This window comes from Pleurodeles waltl, chromosome 4_2 (genome assembly GCF_031143425.1).
Source record: "Pleurodeles waltl isolate 20211129_DDA chromosome 4_2, aPleWal1.hap1.20221129, whole genome shotgun sequence".
Lineage (NCBI taxonomy): Eukaryota > Metazoa > Chordata > Amphibia > Caudata > Salamandridae > Pleurodeles > Pleurodeles waltl.
In genome coordinates this window covers 74,168,869-74,194,424 of record NC_090443.1, presented here as the reverse complement: position 1 = coordinate 74,194,424, position 25,556 = coordinate 74,168,869, and the positions used below count along the sequence as shown (strand labels likewise).

At 46.7% G+C, this 25,556-nt stretch overlaps 1 protein-coding gene across 6 annotated transcripts in view; it reads right to left on the bottom strand.

Moving 5' to 3' along the window:
• Positions 1 to 25,556, bottom strand: part of TNS2 (tensin 2) — a 370,478-nt gene that overhangs the window by 166,457 nt on the left and 178,465 nt on the right. For all 6 annotated transcript variants that reach the window (XM_069230717.1, XM_069230716.1, XM_069230718.1 and 3 more), the window contains 5 exons: positions 19,570 to 19,653; positions 18,416 to 18,528; positions 16,255 to 16,315; positions 14,795 to 14,885; positions 3,253 to 3,382 (listed from right to left, as the gene is read on the bottom strand). In XM_069230717.1, the coding sequence (XP_069086818.1) occupies positions 3,253 to 3,382; positions 14,795 to 14,885; positions 16,255 to 16,315; positions 18,416 to 18,528; positions 19,570 to 19,653 (479 nt within the window). The remainder of the gene's footprint in view (positions 1 to 3,252; positions 3,383 to 14,794; positions 14,886 to 16,254; positions 16,316 to 18,415; positions 18,529 to 19,569; positions 19,654 to 25,556) is intronic.

Genomic DNA, 25,556 nt, shown 5'->3' with positions numbered 1-25,556 from the left:
CAACAGTTCCTGGGGGAGGTAAGTATTGGTGAGTTTCTCAGGTCAGTAAATCACTTACAAGTTCAGTCTTCTGGGCATAGGCAGCCCACCGTTGGGGGTTCATGGCTACCCCAAAGCCACCGCACCAGCAACACAGGGCCGGTCAGGTGCAGAGGTCAAAGGAGGGCCCAAATAACATAGGTGCCTATGGAGAGCAGGGGTGCTCCGGTTCCAGTCTGCTAGCAGGTAAGTACCTACATCCTTGGGGAGTCGACCAGGGGGGTTTTGTAGAGCACTGAGGGGGACACACACAGGCAGAGAAAACACACCCTGAGCGGCACAAGGGCGGCCGGGTGCAGTGTGCAAAGTAGGTGTCAGGTTTGTCATTGAAAACAATGGAGGGAACCGGGGGTCCCTCTGGCGATGCCGGCAGGGCACAGGGGGGCTTCTGGGGCCAGCCACAGATTGGGCTAGGATGAGGGCCACCTGCTGGTCACTCCTACACTGGTAGGTGGTTCCTCTCAGTCCTGGGGGCTGCAGCTGCAGTGCTTGGTGCAGATGTCAGGTTCCTTTGTTACTAGGCAGTCGCGGACAGGGGGAGCCTCTGAATCCTCTCTGCAGGCATCGCTGTGGGGGTGCAGGAAGGTCGACTCAGGGTGTCTACTTCGTTGGAGTGACCTGGTTGTCCTCTCTGCGGTGTTGGTTATCCTGAACTCGAGCCGGGGGCGTCAGGTGCAGAGTGTGAAGACTCACGCTTCTGGCGGGAAGTTGGAGTCTCTTTAAAGTTGCTTTATTTGCTGTTGTTTCTTGACAGAGCGGCTGTCCTCAGGAGGTTCTTGGTCCTTTAGGTGCAGGTCAGTCCTCTGAGTCCTCAGTGGTCACTGGTCCTGCTGGATGCGTCGCTGTGCAGATTCAGATTCAGGCTGGTAGGGCTGGGGCCAAGTCAGTTGTCATCTCCGTCGTCTCTGCGGGGCTTTCAGGTCACCAGTCCTTCTTCTTTCTTCAGGTTGCAGGAATCTGATTTCCTGGTTTCAGGGTCTCCCTAAATACTAAATTATGGGGTTTGTTTAGGTCTAGGGGGGCAGTAGCCAATGGCTATTGTCCTGGAGGGTGGCTACACCCTCTTTGTGCCTCCTCCCTGAGGGGAGAGGGGCACATCCCTATTCCTATTGGGGGAATCCTCCAAAACCAAGATGGAGAATTTCTTAAGGCAGGGGTCACCTCAGCTCAGGACCCCTTTGGGGCCGTCCTGACTGGTGGGTGACTCCTCCTTGTTTTTCTCATTATCTCCTCCGAACTTGCCACCAAAAGTGGGGGCTGTGTCCAGAAGGGCAGTCATCTCCACTAGCTGGGATGCCCTGGGGCGCCTTAACAACAGGCATGAGCCTTTGAGGCTCACTGCCAGGTGTTACAGTTCCTGCAGGGGGAGGTGAGAAGCACCTCCACCTAGTGCAGGCTTTGTTCCTGGCCACAGAGTGACAAAGGTACTCACCCTATGTGGCCAGAAACCCGTCTGGTTATGGCAGGCTGGCAGAAACTGGTCAGCTTAACACTGGTGTTTGGACTGGTATACAGGGGGCATCTCTAAGATGCCCTCTGTGTGCATTTTTCAATAAATCCCACACTGGCAGTGTGGATTTATTGTGCTGAGAAGTTTGACACCAAACTTCCCAGATTTCAGTGTAGCCATTAAGGAACTGTGGAGTTCGTGTTTGACAAACTCCCAGACCATATACTCTTTATGGCTACCCTGCACTTACAATGTCTAAAATGTAGCTTAGACACTGTAGGGGCATAGTGCTCATGCAACTATGCCCTCACCTGTGCTATAGTGCACCCTGCCTTAGGGCTCGAAGGCCTGCTAGAGGGGTGACTTACCTATGCCACAGGCAGTGGGTTGAGGGCATGGCACTCTGAGGGGAGTGCCATGTCGACTTAGTCATTTTCTCTCCACCAGCACACACAAGCTGCAAGGCAGGGTGCATGAGCTGAGTGAGGGGTCCCCCAGGGTGGCATAATACATGCTGCAGCCCTTAAGAGACCTTCCCTGGCCACAGGGCCCTTGATACCAGGGGTACTAGTTACAAGGGACTTATCTGTGTGCCAGGGCTGTGCCAATTGTGGGAACAAAGGTACAGTTTAGGGAAAGAACACTGGTGCTGGGGCCTTGTTAGCAGGATCCAGCACACTTTCAATCATAACTAGCATCAACAAAAGGCAAAAAATTAGGGGGTAACCATGCCATGAGAGGCATTTTCCTACAATATTGTCCAAACCATGCAGTGTTGGCAATTTGCATCACCGGTGTACCACATAGCCTAGAAATGGGCACCACTTCACACGTACATACTGATCACATCATGCAGTGTTGGCTTACTGCTGGTCTGGTATGCTACACATGTCTTCACACGGGCACTCAGTCATGTGTACATACCAATCACATCATGCAGTGTTGGCTTACTGGTGGTCTGGTATGCTACACGTCTTCACACGGGCACTCAGTCAAGTGTACATACCGATCACATCATGCACTGTTGGCTTGAAGCTGGCCTGGTGTACCACCCATCTCTTATACACGGGCACCCCAGTCACATGTACATACTGGTCACATAATGCAGTGTTGTCTTGCTGCCGGCCGAGTGTTCCACCCATCTCTTATACACGGGTATTCAGTCACATGTACATACTGGTCACATAATGCAGTGTTGTCTTGCTGCTGTCCTAGTGTTCCACACATCTCTTGCATGCGGGCACTCAGTCACATGCATATTGATTCAAGCAGTGTCAGCTTGTTGCTAACATGGTGTACCACACATCTCTTGCGCACGGGCACTAAGTCACGTGTACATACTGATTACATCATGGAGTGTTTGTTTACTGCTGGTCTGGTCTGGTGTGCTACACATCTCTCACACACGGTACTCTGTCACGTGTACATAGTGATCACATCACACAGTGTTGGATTGCTGCCTGCTTGGTGTATCACACATCTCTTACTCACAGGCACTCAGTCACGTGTACATACTGATCACATCATGCAGTGCTGGTTTGCTGCAGGTTTGGTGTGCTATACGTCTCATACATACGGGCACTTAGCCACATGTGCAACTGTATACTGATCACATCATGCAGTGTCGGCTTGCTGCTGGGCTGGAGTATCATGCCTCTCTTACATAGGGCACTCAGTCACATGTACATACTGATCGCATCACAAAGAGTTGGCCTGCTGCTGGCCTGGTGTACCACACCTCTCCTACATAAGGCAACTCTCACCGTTCCAGGCCTCGTCTAGATCCTCCTTGGACAGCCAGAGCTGGGAGCTGTGGATGGTGCACGTATGAAACTGCGTCCTGAACACCACATCGCGGTCCTGCCCGTTGCTCTGCTTGTTGTAGCACTTCACCTGTACTCAGAGGAGAGACAGCAAAGAAGACGGTGACCCTCTCGTCTTACTCCCATCCCCTCTCACGTGCAAATACACAATATATTGTTAACCAGGGCTCAGCCGAGGGGAGAAGCAAAGCGAGGTAGACCCATTCATACAGATTACCTTCAGCGTAAAGGAACACACCAAAGACTTAAACTACAGTCATAGCACCCTAGAGCGCCACCTGCACAGACCCAGTGACTCACACTCGCCCCACTACAAAGCCAATCTTTGGAACACACATTCTCTACACTTTGAAGTGAATTTCTCAGAGGATGGTTGCATAAGGCACGGTCATGTACCCTGAAGGCACTCTCACTATGGACATACATATAACGTGAATATGCCCCCAACCACTTACACGCAGCATCTGAAGGTAATATGCCAGTCACACGCAACTTTTAAAGATATTCTCAACCACAAGCACACTACTCATGGGGATTCCCTTATCCACAACACTTGAGATAACTCTCAACAGCAAGTCAATAACCCTTGGCTACACTGCTACCTACATACAACTTTTTAGGTCTCACCTACTGAGTTATTTACCTGCCTACTGCAGAAAGACCTACTGTCTACACTACCAGTACCTTAAGTCGGCTCAGGTCAGTCCATTGCCTACCAATTGGTTGGCTTTCTTGTCCATTTCACTTGCTTCTTATTCTGTACCTTTCCTTTTTAGGTCTGGTGTTAGCCAAGACCTTGTGATTTTACTAAAATTAGTTATCGAGTCATTCACATTATTCTTCTATACACTTTAGCATACAGCCTATGTCAGCCACTGAATAACTTCACTCTGAATGACTGCATTCTTCCATTTTACAAGGCACACACCGGCTTATAGAGTTGTTCCATTCAGAACCAGAGACTACTTTGGCAATTACTGCTTTTTGAGACCAATTTTTGCCTTTAGCCAATGTTCTTTTCTTATATTGGCGAGGGACCGGCAGCACACCCAACACGAACGTTTTACAAAATTCTCAACAAAGGAAGCATTGACAAAGCAAAAAGAATGGAAACCAACGACAGACCTAGTGGTTTTGCCAATGCTTGCTCTTCTTATGTTTGTCTTAGCCCAGGGGCCCAGCTAGCCTGTTAACAGGATGATTTGTATCGTGCCACTGCATACATTCAGCAAACTACTTTTTAGGTCGAGCACACAAGCGCTTAGACCTGTAGTAAGTATTGGGGGCTTTTAACCACGCCCACCTCACGCCCATCACTTTCACTCATTCGTGGGCTTGCTTTTAAAACATCCCTTGATGTCATTGGTATTTGCTTTACGTTTGTCCAGCCTTGGGGCGGTTTTGTTACCGCCTTACAGCCTGACCCTGTGTAGGAAGCTGGCCTGATGTGTGGTGGGTACCTGAGGTACTTACACCTTATACCAGGTCCAGGTATCCCCTATTAATGTAGTGTAGGCAGGGTCTAGAAGCCAGGCACTCTGGAGGTAGCTGTGGATGAGCAGCCAAGGCTTATGTAGGAGACATGCACAGCTCATGCAATACCACTGTAGTGTTTTCTTTCTTGTGTAAGTGCTTTGTGACCAAAGTGGTATTGCATGAGCTTTGCCTTGGTAGCTGCAAGAGATGCTGTGCACTGGAGTATTGTCCTGTGTGGGAAGGCAAAGGCTTACCTCCACCAAAGTTGGACAGCTGGCAGAGAGGACCAAGGGGACTACTCCAGACCACCACCCGTGATGCAGGATCCACGCAGCTCAGGATTGCTTGTTTGCAACTCCTCCAAGGGATCTTCAGGCTCTGTGTAGCCTCAGCCCCCAGCACTCCTTCCGGCGACACACAGCCCTCTGCGTGCTTCTCCTGTGACGTGGAACCCTTCTCCAGTTGTGCTGTGTGGGTTCCTCTGCAACTCTTGGTTCATCGTCCAGTGGGTCTCCTGTGGGGGCTGCCTCTTCGTCTGTGAACTCTCTGCCTTGCTGAGGGTCCCTCTAGGACTCCTCCCGTGCGTTAAGTCCTCCTGGACCTTGCTGGTCCCCGGGAGCTCCACTTTTACTTCACTGCGACTTCTGCCATTTCCAAGGCTTGTTGGTGGCTCTTCCACACCACTGACCGACTGCAATCATCCATTCAGTGTGGGATGTTGACTGCACCCTCCAGGAACTCTTCTCCAGCTCCAGGTCTGCATTCCTGACCGACTTCGTCCTACCGTCGACCAACTCCTGCATCTACACCTGGGTGGGTAGTAGCTCCCGCTCCCCTTGGACTCTTCTGTGACTTCTGGACTTGGTCCCCTTCTTCCACAGGTCTTCATCATCAGGAATCCACCACTGGTTTCTTGCAGTCTTGTCTAGGTGTTGCATTTTCTTCATTTTCTTCCTTTTGGGTGCTTTGGGGAAATCCAATAAATTACTCTTTCCTTCATGGTTACTAGGGGGCACTGTGGTACTTACCTTTGGGGTTTCCTAGTACCCCAGCTCCTCTCTACATATTCCACTTACCTAGGTGGGGTTCCTGTGTTTGCATTCCATTTTTTTAGTATATTATTTGGGCCCTCCCTTGTGTCACTATGGTCTATTTGCATTTGCAATGTTTTCTATCACTTTCTATGCCTATTGCTGATTACTAGTGTACATATCTAGTGTGTTACTTACCTCCTATTGGAGGGTTGCCTCTCTAGTAATTTTTGGTATTTGTGTCACTAAAATAAAGTACATTTATTTTTGTAACACTGAGTGTTTTCTTTCATGTCACTGGTATGCTTTGAAGGGCACATTTGGTGCCCTCCTTGCATGAACCAGTTTGCACCAGTCCAGGGACCCCCGTCCCTGCTCTGGCAGGAAACTGGAGAATGGAAAGGGTAGTAACCACTCCCCTGTCTATCACCACCCCAGGGGTAGTGCCCAGAGCTCCTCCAGGTGGTCACTTGATTCTGCCATTTTTAATCCAAGGTGGGAAGAGGCCCTTGGGAGCATCTGTGGGGCCAGGTCAGTCAGGTGACGTCACAGCCCCCTCCTCATAGGTGGTCACCCTGCTAGATGACCAATCCCCCTTTTAGGGCTATTTAGGGTCTTCCTTTTTGGGTGGGTACTCAGATTCGAAGTGCAAGATTCCAGCAGGACTCATTTGCAACGTTTACTTTGACTTCTGGCCAATGGAACCACAACTGGACGTCACAGGAACCTACAATCTGCAGCTCCATCGATGACTTTACCCTGCAACATTGTTTTCTCCAGGTCCTTCCACCAACTGCAACATTTACTCTGCATCATCTGAGGGCAGCAACTATTCAGTCTGCTCTAGAAGCAAGTAGGAATCTCCCTTGGAGTGAAGGAGTCACTCCCCTGCATCCGCAAGCACCAACTACATCGACGACCAGCTGCATGGATCCTGTCTCCTGCAAAACTGCTTGCATCCTGCAACACAGGTGGTGGTTTGGAGTGGTCCCCTCAGTCCCCTCTACCAGCTGTCCAACTTGGCAGTTGGTGAGTCTTTGCCTCTCCTTACAGGACAGTATCCCTGTGCACCGCAACTCTTGCAGCTACCAAGCCTTCTTGGCTCTTCTTCCAAGGGATCTTCAAGCTCTGTGTACCCCAAACTCCAGCACTCTTCCCTGCCTGCTGCTCCAGCGATGTGGGACTCCTCTCCAGGGGTGCTGAGTGGGCCTCACTGCGACTCCGGTGACTGCTACCTATGAGTTGCCTGTGGGGGTTTTTCTGCATCACTGACTGACTGCAACTCTTCTTCTGATGTGAGACATCAGCAGCATCACTTCTTGAACCCTTCTCCTGCTCCTGTGCTGCATAGCCGACTCCTGGTCTTCACCGTCGACCTGGTCCTGCATCTCCAGAAGGGTGGGTAGTGGCTCCTGCCTCAACCAGACAGTCCAACTGGAACTGCACTTGGTCCCCTTCATTTGCAGGTCCTCTTCTGTCAGGATCCATCTTCTGTTTCTTCCAGTCTTGCTTGGGCCTTGCACGGTCCTTTTACAAATTTCACCAGTGGGTTGGGGAAAAACAGGTGCTTACCTCTTCTCTCCTGGTGGCTGGGGGCACCCTGATCCTTACCTTTTGGAGTTCTTCCAGCTCCCCTCTACACATTCCACTTCCCCAGGTGGGGGTCTGCCTTTCGCATTCCATTTACTTAGTATATGGTTTGGTCTCCCCCTAGGGTCTCTATTATTTTTTGTTATTTCACTGTTTTCAATTACTTTGTATGCCCATTCCTGATTATTAGTGTGTATATAATAGTGTATTTACTCACCTGCTAGTAGAATATTGCCTATACAATATTTTAGTATTTGAGTTACCATAATAAAGTATTGTTATTTGTGTAACACTGTGTGGTTCTTTCATGTGTGTAAGTGCTGTGTGAATATAGTGGTATTGCATAAGCTTTGCATGTCTCTTAGATAAGTCTTGGCTGCTCATCCACAGCTACCTCCAGAGAGCCCTGTCTACCCCTCACTAATAGGGGATACCTGGACCTGGTATAAGGTGATAACACCATAGGTAGTCACCACACACCAGGCCAGCTTTCTACAAGAAGTGAAAAATAAACCATGCAGAGGAGTCCTGGTAGAGTCTTGCACGTCGAATATTGGGACCCACCCGCAAGGGATTCCCTAAATAGCCCTAAAAAGGGGTTTGGTCACCTTGCAAGGTGACCACCTATCAGGAGGGGTCTCTGACGTCACCTGCCTGACAGGGCCACTGGGATGCTCCCAGGGGTCTCTGCACATCTTGGTTTCAAGATGGCAGAATTGAGTGGCCACCTACAGGAACTCTGGGCACCACCCCTTGGGTGGTGATGGACAGGGAAGTGGTCACTCCCCTTTCCTTTGTCCAGTTTTGTGCCAGAGCAGGGACTGGGGGTCGCTGGACTGCTGCAAACCGGTTTATGCAAGGAAGGCACCAAATGTGTCCTTCAAAGCAAACCCGTGGCTTAGGGAGGCTACCCCTCCCAAGCCTCGTAACACCTATTTCCAAGAGAGAGGGTGTTGTCTCTGTCTACCACAGGAAATTCTTTGTTCTGCCTTCCCCTGCCTGAGCGAGTCAAGCAGCAGGAGGGCAGAAACCTGCCTGAGGGGTGTCAGTACTGCAGGCTGCCCGGAAAACCCCAGAAGACTCGTTGGAGCAATACTGGAGGTCCTCTAAGGAGCCCCCAGAGTGCATGGAATCACATAACCAATGCGGGCAATAGTATTTGGGTATGACTCCAACATGTTTGATACCAAACATGACCAGGTTCGGAGTTACTATAATGTAGCTGGACACAGGTAGTGACCGTGTCCAGTACACCTGTAAACTGACTTCCCTGCACTTATGAAGTCCAGTGCAATGGAGCCGGAGTTAGTAGGGGCACTTCTGCTCATGCAAGAGGGCTTTTACACATAGGTACCTGCACCCTGCTCTCTGAGCTAGGAGGGCCTACCCTAGAGGTGCCTTACAGTGACCTGGTGCAGTGACCTGTGGTGAAAGTGTTCATGTACCTTTTCACACAGGATGCAATGGTAGGCCTGCAGACACATTGAGTGTGGGCTCTCACGGGTAGCATAATACATGCTGCAGCCCATACAGAACCCCTGGTGCCCCAATGCGCTGGGTACCTAAGTAACATATACTAGAGACTTATAAGGGGGCACCAGTATGACAATTGTGGAGTGTATAAAAGTCCTAGGCAACAAAAGTTAGAGGGAGAGAGCACAATCACTGGGGTCCTGGTTAGCAGGTTCCCAGTGAACACAGTCTCAGCGGATTTATAGCAGAAAAAAGTGGGGGTAACGGTTCTAAAAAGAGGGCACTTTCCTACACTCTCCTCTCGGTGTGGTTCTCTCACCAGCTAGTTTGTCCATTGCTTTCTCTACCACTCCGCGTTCCACTGGGCTTTTTTAATACTCTCCTCAGGCTACTCTGTTGCTGCCCTGCCCCTCTGTATTCGCACCTGCTTGTCAGCAGCATTGACTTGCTACTCCCCACTCCTCAGTTGCTTCCAAGCACCTTCCCCTCCTGTTTTTTTACTTTATTTATTTTGCTTTTTAGGTGGGCGTGACATCTGCAAATTGGTAGTAGACTTTTCTGTAAATGGGCTTACATGTAGCTCTTATTTTCTTTTTAATTTTCTACTTCAAGATGGGTGTCTGACATACTGAAATAGTAAATTTAAAAAAAGCCAAGATGGCTGCCCTGTCACAATGCATGTCCACTGATGCATGGTGACGAGTGTGCACACATGTGATGCAAGAATGGGCTTTTTTGCCAATGCTGGTCAACATCAGCAACAAGCATTAGCAAAGCCAAACAGTCAGCCAACACATTTCAAAGGAAAAACCCATTGGCTTTGCCAGTGCTTGTTGCTCTGTTTTTAATTTCACATTGAGTGTGTCGCATGAATCCTGCAGTGTATCATGAAGACCCCAGCTTGAGTTATACATACCTACAGTTTTCTGACACCACTAGTGTAGGAAGCTGGCTCTGTATGTACTATATCAAAATGAGATTAAGTGTGCACAGTGTCCAGGGGTTCCCCAGAGGCTTAACAGAGGCTTAAGTAGATAATACTAATGCTCTCTTTTGTGGTAGTGTGGTCGAGTACTTAGGTCAGAGGGTAGTCCAAAGCATTTCTTGTAAACACACAGACAATAGAAGAAGCACACACTCAATGACTTAACTCCAGACCAATTATTTTTTTAATAGCAAAAATATATTTTCTTAGTTTATTTCTAGAACCACAAGATTCAAGTTGCAGGTAAATACTTCAATAGATTCGTATTTCACACATGTATCAATAGTACTTTGTTTGAAATCGATAAGTTATACAGTTTTTGAAATATTTACAATTATCTGTTTTAAAAGTTGACACCGTGCAATTTTAAAAACACTTCCTGGGGGAAGAAAAGTTAGTACGATTTACAGGTAAGTACTTGACTTAAAGTTCCAGTCTCCGGGGGTTAGGAAGTCCACAGGTTGGAGTTCAAGTTAACCCCAAACACCCACCACCAGCAACAAGGGGCTGGCCGGGGGCAGAGGTCAAATTTGAGGCAAATTTTACATGATCTCCTATGGAGAATGGGGGCACTCGGTTTCAGATCTGCAGGTCTTTGGAGGTCAGCCCTGGGGGGTTTAAAGGAGCACCGGGGGGCTAGTGGGGGGTGAGGGGAGGAAATCAAGTAGGCACCAAACACACACCCTCAGCGGCGCGGGGGCGGCTCGGTGCAGGGTGCAAACAGAGAATCGGGCTTCCAATGCTTTTCTATGAGGGGACCCCAGGGGTCATTTAGATGCTGCAGGCTGGGTCGACGGGGTCGGCTTGGACAAACCACAGGCTGAACAGGGAGGAGGGCAGCCTGCTGAACATAGCTGCACCAGAGGTTGAGTTCTCCAAGGCCTGGGGGCTGCAGATGTAATGGTCCTTTTGACGTTAGATATCTTCGTCCTGAGCTTTCTCGGTCAGGAGGATCCTCTGGATTCACACTGCAGGCATCATCATAAGGAGCAGGAGAGGTCAACTCAGGGTGGGCACTTGCTCGGAATCGCCTGAGGATCCTCTCTAGCCAGTTGGACCACCTGGACATGGGCCGTGGGCGTCGGGTGCAGAGTGGTCAGGACTCATGGATCCGGGGAGGCTCTGGAGTCCTTAGATAGAGTTTCTTTCTGAACAGAGCCGCTCTCCACTGGAGTTCTTGATCCTCTGTCTTGCAGGGCAGTGCTCTGGAGCTTGGAAGACGTTGCTGGTCCCGCAGGATGCATTGCTTTTCTTTTGCAGGTTCTCTGAAGCAGGAGACAGGCCCGTAGGGCTGGGGCCAAGTCAGTTTTCATCTTCCTTCTTCTCTGCTGGGGTTTCAGCTTAGCAGTCCTTCTTTTTTCTTTCTTCTTGTGAGGTCGCCAGGAATCTGGTGAGCTGGGTTCAGGGAAGCCCTTAAATCCTGGATTTAGGGGCGTTACAGAGGTCAGAGGGCTGTAGCCAATGGCTACAGTCCATGAGGGAGGCTATATCCTACTTGTGCCCACTCCCTTTGGGGAGAGGGACACACACCTAACCCTATTAGTCCCTGCCCTCCAAACTAAGATGGGAGGATTCTGCAGGGAGGTGGTCATTTCAGCTCTGGACACCTTAGGTGTGGTCCCCGCTGAAGTGGTCACTTCTCCTTGCTTTTTCCAGGTTTCCCGACAAACTTGCTGCCAAAAGTGGTGCTTTGTCCAGGGGGCAGGGATTTCAACTAGCTGGAGTGCCCTGGGACACTGGAACATGAGGGCTGAGTTTTTGAGGCTCACCGCCAGGTGTTACAGTTCCTGCAGAAGGGAGGTGTGAAGCACCTCCACCCAGAGTAGGCTTTGTTTCTGGCCTCAGAGAGCACAAAGGACCTCACCCCATGGGGTCAGAAACTTGTCTGCTAGTGGCAGGCTTTTACACAACAGTCAGTCCTGCAATAGAGGACTGGATAAAATACAGGGGGCATCTCTAAGGTGTCCTCTGTGTGTTTTTTTAAAATAAATCCAGCACTGGAATCAGTGTGGGTTTTTTGTGCTGAGAAGTTTGCTACCAAACGTCCCAGTATTCAGTGAAGCCATTATGGAGCTGTGGAGCTCGAAATGACAACTCCCAGACCATATACTTAATACAGTCACACTGCACTTACAATGTCTAAGAATGGACTTAGCGACACTGTAGAGGCATATTGCACATGCAGCTATGCCCTCACCTGTGGTATAGTGCACCCTGCTTTAGGGCTGTATGGCATGCTAGAGGGGTGACTTATCTATGCCACAGGCAGTGTTTTGTGGGCATGACACCCTGAGACAGATGCCATGTCGTCTTTGCCTTTTTCTAGCCACCTACACACACAATCTGCAAGGGCAGTGCGCATGTGTTTGGTAAGGGGTCCCTTAGGGTGGCACAACACATGGTGCAGCCCTTAGGGACCATCCCTGGCCACAGGGCCCTTGGTACCACTGGTACCTTTTACAAGGGACTTATCTGTGTGCCAGAGATGTGCTAATTGTGGAAGTGTTTATGTGGGTGTGAGTGGTGGGGGGTGGTAACTGCAACAAAGGCCAGTTTCCTACAACTAGAAAACCACTGTCATCATGAAAGGATCATTCTGTGCCCATAACCCTCCTTCCCACTTTCCCTTACTAAAAATGCTTAAAGAACGCTGTGTTTCAGATGACTGCCTTTGTGCTAGAATACACATTTATCGGCATCAAGCCGATATCCCCATGTTTGGCTACAAGTGTCTGTAAAATGTCCCTTCTCCTTAGGGCTGACACACCAAAATATCAAACACAATCTTTTGTTTGGGAATAGGACGCTTGTCCAGCTCCATTGAACTGAACAAGTACCAGGATCTAATACACTCAGTACTTTGAAAAGCAATGCCTACTGTTTGGTGTGGACTGGTATCGCACTAACTGAATGTGGAGCTGCCTGGTACCCTTGCCTCTTCCGCTGGAACTGAGCTGGATTAAGTTCTGCGTCGTGTATCTGACCTGAAGTATCTGTTCGTCTGAAGTGATGATTTGGGGACTGAAACCACCAAACACGACTTCAGGATGTTCCCGGAATGAGTCAGCCAAGCCTTCCTAGCTAGTAAACTTGTGCAGTGACCAGGAACTAGCCAGTGCAGAATCATCTCAGGAATGACCAGACTCAACAGCATGATCACAAAATACAGTGCTTAGCAGGCATACACTCTTGGGCACCAGTGACCCACAATCCTACTGGGTCTGCTGACTCCTTCTGCCTATTGACCAAGATGTGACGGTGGAGAGACAGGAGGGGACCCTTGACCGTCAGATCTACCAGACCACATTTGATACACCTCCTGATAACCCCTCAACACCCACACATGGTCCATTGCATTTATAGACAGAAAAGTTCTACAGAGAAGGGTAGGTAACAAGCTACAGGTCAAGTCTGACATACGGTGTCCCCCATCTTTCCTGCATGTTGTAGAGCCATAAGCCACTTGGGTCACCAGAAAATCCTTACTGCTGCTGGTCTTCAGGAAGATATGAACCCATTTCAGATGTACACTGTCCTGACAACATGGCACTGGGTTCATCAAACTCCTAAGGCGCTAGAAAACCTCACCTTCAAACACCACAGTCCACTTAAACCTTTACAGAAACACCGGCACCCACGCCTTCTGAAGATAAGTTCAGCTACACACAGACAACTCTTGAAGATACTCAGACCCAAGTGTGCAAAAGTAGTGAAGATACTTGTAGCCACAAACACACAACTTGTAGATACTGTCACTGACAAGTATGCAACACTCAAAGATACTCTCGTTCAAAGACATTCAGATGTTTAAGATATTATTGCATGTGCACAACTAACTACTCTCACTTACAAGAAGACGCTTATTAAGTAACCTCACAACGTTCGAAGATGCTCTCATTCACAGACACACACCATTTAAAAGTACTCTCAGCTACACAGACAGATGATGAAGATATTCAGACCCACAGCTCTGAAGATACCCTCAGCCACACAAACGCAACTTTTAAACATTGTAACAGACCAGTACACAACACTCTAAGATACTCTAATTGAAAGACACACAACTCTTGAAGATTTTCTTTCTCGTGCAATCAACTAGTGAAGATACACTGCCTCAGAAGAAGCCTACTAAAGAATCTCACAGCATTCTAAGATGCTCTCATTCACAGACACCTCTTGAAGATAGTCTCAGCTACACATACACAGCTCTTGAAGATACTTGGGTCCACATGTGCACAACTAGTGAGGATACTCGCAGCCACAAAAACACAACTTGTGAATGCTGTCTTTAACAAGTACGCAACATTTTAAGATACTCTTAAAGACACATATTTCCTAAGGAGAATCACCGGTGAACAACTAGTGAAGATACTCTCATGCCCCGAGAAGGCCCCTAGTAATTAATCTCGCAACGATCTTAGATGCTATTATTACAGACATACGTACCTTTGAAGATACTCTCAGCTACCAAGAGGCAGCTCTTGAAGGTACTCAGACTCACATGTGCACAACTAGCACTCACAAAACACAACCATCACTGGCAAGTACACAACCCTCACAAGATACTCTCATTTAAAGACACAAATCTCTTGAATATATTCTCACTCACAAGGAGACATGTATTCAACAATCCTACGACACTCTGAAATGTTCCTATTCTCTCTCTCACACACACACACACAGAACTACTGAGAAAACGTCTACTCAGAACATAAAAAACACTATTTATGAAGTTAAATAAGCACGTTCCTCTGCCCTCAACTATAGCTATCACATCCTTTTGAGTGTTGTATTGCTGTAGGCCAAACCCACCTCTCTCCAGCTCATATATTGTTTAGCCGCCCCTTACCCTCAGCACATCTGTCTACAGCTGGCCCACCACTACCTCCTTTCTTTGAGCATCACACGCCACACAGCTGTTCCTCACCAGTATGTCCCCCTTCAGCAGTAGGGCAGGCTCCAAGGTGACACCGAGCCTCGGCTTCACAGATCCAGCTCCTCGGTCCCCGAAAGAAACGCTGAAGGTGAGAAAAGAAGAGACTGTTAAAGAGTCATGTAAGTTACAGTGGTGTTTGTACACAACTTAACTGAGGTACTGGTCTCCTAGGCGCAAGTGTGTCAGTGAAGGAACAGCAAACACTTCACATCAACACCTTCTCACTACACTGTATAGTTGTCACTACTTCAAGGATGACATGATGCCATGAACAATGCCTGTTTTGCTTGATATACACGTCAAATAAATTTCCGTACAACTAATCCAAATGGAACTTATTTATGTAGTCAGTGGTCATTCTGAAAACGTGACTTAGATCCATCAGTGCTGTACCCCAACGGCACTAGTTCATACTCATCAGTGCATCCTTGAGAGCACAACGCATGGTTCCCTGACACACACATAGACACACACCTCACCCCTATGAAAACTTCTTGCTAGGATTTGCTTCTTGAAAGCGCTGGCTTGTCTGCACTGAACATGTCTTACTATATTGTGCTTCTCTTCTTGCACACCTGCCATTGGTGCATACTTCACACCAGAGAATGTGTCTCACAGATGCATAATTACTACCATAAAATATCACAGAAAGTTTCTCAACAGCCAGAAGCCTACTGCAAAGAAAGCTCTTCACCACCACTCATGTCCAGTTTTACTAGTGCCTTGGTCTTACCAAAGACTGCTTCTCACCGGCTTATGCCCACAAAACAGTGGATGTGTCATGATTCTTGTAAGCACTCATCAGTGAGGAAACGTTTTTACTAGAGTACAAATAATAGGGCACTGTCTTCACAAGAGTACCACAGTAACTGGAAACTATAGCAAACTTAAATCCAGCCCACACAATTAGCCATAGAGTGTTTTTGCCAAGTCCACTTTCACTGGTGCATGCCAGTCAACAAGAATACACCAGGTCACATTAAGGGCAATTGTATGGCTACCAGAACAGCCAAGTTTACAAAGCTTTCTTGAAGGCAAGCTGGTTAGAACAGTATGCAGTTTGCATGGCAGAGAATTTCACAGGGTGGCTGCAAGGTAGGCAAAACAACAGCCAATCGCTCACATTTTACAAATTATGGGCACCGCCAGAAGATTAAGGATGGCAGATCATTAGGATTTGGACAGAACGTAGGTCCAGATTTGTCTGAGGATAAAGAAAGGGTTGTGGCCATAAGTGGCCTTGTGGCGGACAAGGAGTTTTAAATTGCACCCGCTTCACAATAGGGAGCAAATGAAGATGCCACCGATGTTCATAAACATGCGGACACTGTGGAAGGCCCAAATAATCTGGCTGCCATAGTCTGAATAGTTTGCAAGTTATGAAGGTGAGCTTTGGGATGAGTTAAAGCAAACAGGAAATAGTGGAAGGGGCAGCCCTTCGAGTCACTCACTAGATTCCAGACGTGTAGACCAGCTGCATGGACTGGTAGATCTTCAGAAAGGGCCGGTACCCTGCGGGGACAAAGTAAAACAATTTAAGAATTACATGGATAGTAAATGCTTCACACCCCTCAAAAGTACCCAGGATGTTGCATAGCTTAGTAATGAATGTTTAGCATTATATTCCAAGCTCGGACCCACGCCATCTCAGAAAGAGGCAGTGGGCTAGTTTAGAATCACAAGGCTATCACAAGCCTCATACACGCTCTGAATGGCGGGGTCCCTATGCTTGAAAGGAAAGGGATTTCAGTTTACAGGCCCAGTGTAAGCTTGCACCAGCTCCAAATGGACTGGGACTTTGTAGGTGAAAATAAATCCTTTTCAGCAATACAAGGCCAACGCATGGCTCCTACCCTCTCAGAAGGGCCAGGACTCTGTAGGGGAACAGAAAGTGCCTCTACCCCTCCAGGCCTAGTGTATGGTTCACACCTGCACAAAAGAGGCTTTAATCCCATAGGATAAAGCAGGCGTGTTCAGCATTATCACCTGATTGGCAGGGCTCACACCAGTACATAATGTAGCTATAGTCTGCAGAGGAACTTAAACCAGTTCCAGCTTTACAAGTCCAGGGCATTCTCAACCAGATCAAAGGAGCTGGATCTTGTATGCAAAAAGTAAAGTATGTTCAGCAGTACAAGGCCAACACATGGCTCATACGCTGTCAGAAGGGGTGGAAATTTATAGAGGAAGGTACATTCAGCACTACAACCCTAGTGTATGGTTCACACCAGCCTTAAAGTTCAGCATTACCAGTTAAGGGCAGGGCTCACAACCACATATTGCTCAACGGCAAAACATTGAAGTATAAAATCACCACTCTTAGTACAAAATAAGCAGTTAGTGGTATATAATTTAGAGGCAAAATCACATTTAGGTGCATAGTCACCCCTAGGTGTAAAATCATCTTTGGTGCAGTATCATCAGGAGTGTGGAATCACTTTTAGGAACACGCATGTACTTCCTTCCAGCGCATGAGCGCTTCACTTCATTGTCCAAGCACTGCAATATAGGCAAGCGGATTAATACACCTAATGGCTGCTATCTAACAGTAATACTGAAATACTCCTCTGGCCTGATCCAATCTGAACAACTCTCTCCCGCAGGAGTTGGAGGGGCTGGCTCAAACCAAGCAATGGCTGGAACGTCAAAAAATGCACAAAACCTGTACTGTAGGAGTGGGTGAGTCATGTCACTCTGACATACTCGTGGCTGTAGTCCTTAGCCTCTTGGACAATAAAGCACTCAACATAGTAGGGTGATTACTTATGGAGTTCAATTTAAGGAAAACCAGTGTTGAGCCCATTTTAGTAGCCTCAACGCCAAGTTTCTATAATTTGCCCAAAGCTATTTGATATCATCACCTGTTAGATAGGCAAGAGGCGGAGATGGGCACCTCCCTGGCTCATCGTTCAAAAGGACACCAACAGATTTTTATGGGAAAGGACACTAAAGTCAACATTCCATGGGATTCCATTAGGGATAGTTACTACAGAATCTCTATCTGTGCAGAAGGTGGTGTAATAATGCAGCGCACAGTGATTAAACGTTTTATCATAATCAACAAATTGCAAGAGCAGTACAGACCCACTGGTAACGCAATAATCAACTGACCCAACTCTTTATGGAGTGCCAAACATCCCCAGTAACTGTGGGTGATTTTAAAGGCCTAAGTGACAGCCAAATGATGTAAAATGGTTTAGGAAAATAACAAGTATTAAAATAAATGTCCTTTTCAGAGTCGTACGTATTCGTCAAGACCTCAAAACCAGGTTGTGACAAGTACACTAAAGTAATTTGTGAATAGCGAGGGATTCATCACAAATTCTGCTTACAGGAACACAGAAAACGAGCACTCCATCAGTGCTATTAAAGTTCTCGGGCTCTTTCACTCCTCAGCTATGTGTAAATGAGAGCTGGGGCCATACGCAATATCACTATAGAAACTAAGATGTCTTGGCCATCTACAGTCTTGAAGAAGGTAAGCCAGTAGTGAATTACCACATCCATTTCCTCAGATAGGTAGAACAATCTTAGTGGGGAATGGAAGAAGTAAGGGATTGTCACCTTCTTCCCACCCTCTGGTCCCACAGGCCTCTGCGGCCCATCAATTACCTCCAAAGGCCTCAAAGTCTGGGATGTTGGGAATCAAAACATGGTGCAGGAAGAGGGTCTGGCTGTTCATCTTCATGGTGCCCGAAAGGAGCCCACTGAAATAGGTGATGTACCTGGAAGATGGGGTGAGAGTGCAGGTAGGTGACCAACCGATTCAAGCATACAAGGCAGTGAGAGTGCAAATACAGGGGAGAAAATCAAAGCTGGAGACAGTACAGAGAAAGAGTACAGACAGAGAAGTGTGGCAGAGGGAGTTTAGCAAGCAGAGAGAGTCCTGTCAGAGGAGAGAGTACATACAGGTCAGATACTATAGGGAGACAAGAGAGTGCAGATGGTGGAAAGAACTGAGAGTGGAGAGAGTGGTGACAGAGGAAGTACAGTGAGGCGGGAGAAAAGTGACAAGAGAACAGAGATCTGAGACTGTACACATGGAGCAGGATACTAGCAGACGGGAGTGTGAACGCAGTGGCCAATGTTGAGTCAGAATAGAAAGGGTAAGACATTAGAAACTAAAAAGAGAGTGGTGAGAGGACAGGGATGTGAGAGTAGTTGCATGGCAGAATATCGACCTCGAAAATATTGTGAAACAAAAATACCACACAAAAACATCAAAGAACAAGATATCAACTTTACATACTCGTAATATTAGTACAAGAATATTAGCAGGAAAAACATTGTGGACCAACATATGAACATCGCATTGGTAAGAATATATACTTAATTTAAACAACAGCGTGTTTTCACACACAAAAACTCCGCCCTCTGGATTGGTGAGCAGTGATTAATTTATTGTGCCAGTGACCACTAGATGGAAGCACAAATTTGTGCTTCCATCTAATGGTCACTGGCACAGCTGGAGTGAGGAACACGGGAGAGTATAAGCAAGAAAGGAAATGAATGACTCAAACCGAATGAGGTGGAAGTAAAGATATTCAGAGCGGGGTAGCAGATAGTGTGGAGTGAGGTAAAGCGTAGCTTACCTCGGCCAGGAAATAGCTAAGGGAGTATCCGAGAGTAATCTGGACCCGCAGACTTGCATTTAATGTCCTCATCAGGAACCAGTCCAAGAAAATGAACCCTCTAGCCTCCTACCCTCCCCTAGGCCATGCTGCTCCCTTTAGTCAACATTCTTGCTACTGCTTTAGGCCTCTTACCTGCTCTGAGACGGTTGAAGAGAAGCAGCCACCTTATCTTCACAGAACTTCCTCATGGCGAGGGTGCTTAAGGCCTGGTCCGCACTGCAGAGTGAGAGAAAGAAAATACGTGACTGGCCCCTGAGGCTCAGGTGCAGCCTTCTCTAACGAAGCATCTCACATCCTCCTTCAAGACTGGGTGTCTCAAAGACACCTCAGAGGGAAAGGACCTCACAGCCTCCTCCAAAACAGCATTCCACTGCTTCCTCTGAGGCAGAACATCTCACTGCCTTCTCCCCCAAGGTGCCTTTCAATCTGAAAACAAGAGAGGGGTTCTAACAGCCTGAGACATAAGAAAATACATCACCTAGAGCCTCCTTGAAATGCCATGTTGTAACTTCCCCAAAGAGAGGGAACTTTGCTGTCACTTTTAAGAGAAGAAATTTCACAGTTCCATTAAAGAGTCTTCGTCAAGAGTGGGAATCTCATCATTTGAGGAACAGGGGAGAAACTCTAAGAGACTCCTAAAAGAAACATTAACTTCATTCTCTGGAAAGAAAGGACATCTCGCACCTACCCCTGATGGAGGAACCCAACCTCTTCACAGACAGGATAACAAACAGCCTGGCAAACTAAAATAATTTATAATTTAAAGAAAAATAGTAGTGACCTGTAATCCTGAAGAAGAGAGACCAAAACATGTTGACGGATTGATTGCTACTTTATAGCAAATTTCATAACTCTTCCTATCAGTAACGCAGCTTTTAATCATATGAACTTGGGGACCAGTAATCAGCAATAACACAATTATAATAACCCAATTATAACAGACAGGCCTTTAGCAAAGAAGGACAAAACCTTTGTCTTTATCACCACCATTACCAACATAAGCTTCACAAGGCAGGATAAGGAGCCTGAGGAGGTGCGCCTTGAACTTGTGTCTCCGACAAACAGCGGCTCAATGATTAAGCATGCCGCCAAGTGTGAGTGAGGAGTTGCATCTTTTTACTGTAAGGCTGATAATGTGTTTAAGTCACTAATCTTGCATTAGAACGCAAACATCCATTTGACAAAGGAGACGGGGTGATGATGTTTTTGTGGGTATATACAGTTTATAGAGGACAACATCCTAACAATCTGTAAAGTAAACATGCCTTCTCACACCTCCTTGGTTGTGATAAAAAAAAGATGATCTATAGCATTAGCTAAAACAAGATAGGCAAAGCACAGTCCAGCAAACAGCAAGACAGCAAGAGGAGTCCACATGGAGGTCTGGCACAAAAGACAACACACATCTTGCCATAATCACAGCACACACTGTCAACATTATAAGAGAAGAGCTAATCGACTGATGTATGTATGAACCTGGTATTTCTAAAGCACATACTAGCCAAAAGGCAGATGATCGACAAACAACCAGAAACACAGCAGGATCCAATACAGTGGCCTAACTGAACAGCTGCATATACAATAACAGGCACTATACCACTTTTAAAAACACAGAATGGCACCAGGTTGGTATCAAAGAAGATAGTGTTTATTTTCAGATATCAGAATAGCCTACAGCTCACTGAATGACTGGCAGATAAGGATTTTGGAATATGCACAGTATGTACATTTATATTGGTTTCAAACTATAAAAAAAGACTCCTTCAAAATTCACAGTGAATTTTGGTATAACCTTTATTGTTCGAATTTAACTGCTCTGTATTTTTTAACTAAATTAACTTTTCAAAAAGTGACTTTTCCAATGATAACGTGTTCTAAAAAAGGTAAAGTGAACTAGTTTAGTTAGGGACAGTGAACTTTATTACAGACCACCAAAAAGTCTGAAAGGTTATGAGTACTGATGGGTATATGATGCAAGGAAGGTACACAGGCACCATTCACATTGTATGTGTGAACAGTATCTGTTTAAAAATAACAGAATATATTTTTAATATTAGTGTTGTTTTGCATGTAAAGGCCAAGGGGAGTGAGAGGTTTTGGTGGGGATATGACTATGGGGATTTAAGGAAACAGGTTTTTTGCAGGCTTACTCTCCAAGTTTTCCCTCATTTTGACTACTAGGTACTGGTGTAATGGCTCTGAAATGCCCGAGCCCTCCTAAACAGGACTCAGTGCATGTGCTCTAACCCTTAAAATTGTGTATGTTTAATTGGTTTGTACCCAACTGGCATACCAGACTTATTTGTAAGAACATAGTATATGGTACCATGGGTACCAAGGGCCTGTAGGTTGAAGTGTCTCTAATGGACTGCAGCACTAGTTGTATCCCTGTGCGTATGACAAGGTAGAACATGGCACCCAGCCTTCCGCTGCAGACTGGAAGGGCAGTTTAGAACAGCTGACTTGACTTTGCCATTTAAAGTAATGACAAAGCCCAAAACCTCAGTTTTTAAGTTGTGCCTAGACAGCACACAAGCACTCTTTCGACCTGTTGTAATCTATATCTGTGAGCTTGCAACACGCCCATCTCATGCCCGTCGCTTTTATTCGTTCCTTGGCCTGCCTTTCAAAAATCTCTTGATATCGTAGGTAAATGCTTTACCTTTGTCCTGCCTTAAGGCTGCTTTGTTACCGCCTTGGAGACTGACCCTGTTACATGGATTATTGCACGATCAGCCTTATAGCTCAGTGTGGCGCACTACTTTTTTCTTCTGCCTCGCCACTTCGAGCTGCTTGGTCATATATTGTTTATTCCTCTTTCTTGTTTTGGGCATGCTGCTGTTTCTCTGTGGTGTCTCTGCAGAAAGGCTGCAAGCTGGAGGGGGGTTCTTTTTAGTTTATTTAAATGTTTGTTTAAAAAAAAGGTCTATATAGCGTGAAGTTTCATATAGCGCGAACTCCGTCAGAGGAGCACTTTACATGACTATGTGAAGTTTCATACAGCGTGGCCTTGATCTGAGGAGCACTTTACATGAGTTCCACTTAACAAGTTTAGTAGTTGAAAAATATACAAAGTGGAGCATGTCACGCAAAAATAACACAGAAATCCCCAAAGCACCTCTCTCAGCACAGCACACTGCACTCGGGGAACTAACAAAGGTTGTGGGGACCCCCAAAATAGTAAAATCTCCCACCATTCAATGTCTTTTTAAACTCTTTCATGGCTGAAACTTTTATTTTACAGCTGGGAGTAGTTTGTGTTTTAAGGGCCTTGTTTGTAATAGTATTGCAGTAGGCCATTTAGACCTGAAAATGTGTATGGCACTACACTCTCTAGGGGCTACATATATGATTACACTGCATTACTTTCTACCCTTCTGTTTTCATGTCGTTATGCCATATAGGGGCTGACTATATGGTTACATGACCATGTTTCTTACAAATGCAATTTTTATTATGGTGTTCTCTAGGGGCTGTTCTGGGCATTACAATCAAGATACTACAATATATGCTGCACTCGGAAACTTGTCCGATAATGCTTTGCAGGGCATTCCTTTTACAAAACATTTTTGCCCATAACTCACTGTGTGGTGGTCCTGGGACAAAGGGACCACCATCAAAATGTTCAGCACAACACACTATTTATGCCTAGGTCATCTCTGGGTCCCCACACTAGATTGGGGATACCCCAAAATAGTAACCTTTCCCACCATTCAATGTCTTTTTAAGGTCTCTCATAGTTGGAACTTTTGTTTTACAGCTGGGAGTAGTTTGGTTTTAAGTGCCATGTTTGTAATAGTATTGCATTAGGCCTGAAAATGTGTAAGGCACTGCACCCTCTAGGGCCTACATGTTTAGTTACACTGCATTACTTTCTGCCATTCTATTTTCATGTTGTTATGCCCTTTAGGGGCTGACTATATGGTTACATGAATATGTTTCTTACAAATGCTATTTTTATTATGGTGTCCTCTAGGGGCTGTTCTGAGCATTACAATCAAGATACTACAATATAAGCTGCACTCGTAAACTCCCCCCACAATGCTTTTCGGGGCAGTCCTTTGAAAAAAAATTTTTGCCCATAACTCACAGCAGGGTGTGCTCCTTCTGTCTAGGTCATCTCTGGGTTCGGACACTAGGTTGAGGGGACCCCAAAATAATATAAAAAATATATAATAAATAATGGCATTTTTTTATTTTTTGCTGCAATTAGAGGAAGAAGGTAAATGGAAGTGCTGTAGTTATATGCAGGGCCACTGGAATTATGTGGCAGCGAGGACCGAATCATGCAGCAGGGTTGATCAATTTATGTGGCAAGAAAAGTCCAGTTATGCATTTACAACACCAATAGCTCTAACTCAAGCAAATGCAAGACCTATTGCATTGCAAATGCATGTTAATGTATTTAAGTCATCGCTATGGCAGGCCTAACAAGCTCTAAGGCAGAGTGCTGTATGTTAAAAAGTGGAACCTGTACTTTTACATGTTCCAGCAGTAAAAACCCTAAATTGTGGAAAGGCTAGTAGCCACATTGGCACCGCAGCCCTGCTAACTTCTGAATGGGACTAGTATGGTTGGTACAGTTTGGTATCAAAAGTATCAGCACATTCAATCCGATGTAATGGTTAAATCAAATTTAACGTCTCTGATAGTCAAAGTGCAACTTTAGAAGTTGCCACTATAATTGCTTAAGGTTTCCAGTGTCTGCTTACTGATGTACACGGGGCTTGTCCTGCAGACAGCTTTCTGCACTCCTGGGGAGACGTGCAAACGACTCTCAGGAAGGATCATATTAGGGAACTGCATGGGAGAGTAAAGGGCTGATGTGTAACACTAGGGTGGAGGGCTGCCCCACTGTTTAGGCAGACAGGCTGCCATGGGAAACAGAGGTGGAAAACCAGTTGACAAACCGCTTTCCCCAGAGGAAAGTAGCCTTGAGGTAGCCAAACCCCTGGGGTGGGCTAGTGAGGTCTGCTCAACAAGAGAGGAGTTTCGCCATAATGGGAGTGGTCAGAATGGTGCATCTTGGGATAGCCATATGCCACACTCCACAGGAAGGTGTCACCAGGTGGGAAGGAATCTCTTAGCCCATTGGCTATCAATCACATCCTGCCCTGGGGCATTTTCTTAATATAAAGGGGGAACCCCTGGCACTCACACCTCAGATCTCTACTGACTGGAAGAAAGAAGACTGCCCTGCTGCACTGAGGAACCAGCAAAGAGAAACTGCACTGTTGAGGGCTGCACCTACTTGCTAGAGAAAGAAGGGACCATGCCTGCCGTGTCATGCTCAAGGAGAAGTCATCTTTAGAGCCCAGCAAAGCCAAGAGACGTCAAGGGCCAGCTGATTGGCCTCCTGTTCACAGTACAGGGACACAACCGCTGAAGAGGCCTGCTGGGGTAAGTTTGTAGCCAAACGTCTTCTGGTCGCTACCACCATCGCCGTATGTTACCAGGGAGCAAGACCTGGCACACAGAGTTGCACCCAAGTTCGCTGAGCCCGGGAGTGATGTCGGAGAGATGCTGGTACCGTCAGAGGATGATTTATCGACACAGTAAGGCTTGGCCTGTGACCGCGACACTGGGTGACTGGTAGTCCAGTGGCAATTGGACTTTGGCCAGATCGGAGAGGACTTCGGGGGATGCCGATCCTGCAACCAGGCCACCCTCATCCTCTTTGTGGACCGAGAAATCCCAGCAGGAAGACTCCCGTAAACCAGGTTGCATACACTGCATCTTTGGAGCATTGTCAGCATTTTTTAGCCCTTGCATCAGGACCACTACCATTGGGAAAGCCTGCATCGGATAAAAGTGCCTAGAATTGAGTGAGGATTGCTTCACCTGTTGAAGTCATTAGTCTTCATGACCTGGTTGGTTTCCCTGACTGGCTCCCAACTGGAGTTGGTTGCCTAAAGTGACTCCAAGTAACCGCATTACCCAAGCCCAACTTTTGCTGAAAATTTTTTCTAAGCATCAAACTTGTTTGTCAATGCTTGTTTACAGTTAAATGAATTGTCTTGATTTATTAATTCTTGTAAAATCCATTTTGGCTGTACCACTGCATGGATTTGTTTTCGTTTTGGTATCTATATTTATATAAAAATACAGTCTATTTTCAT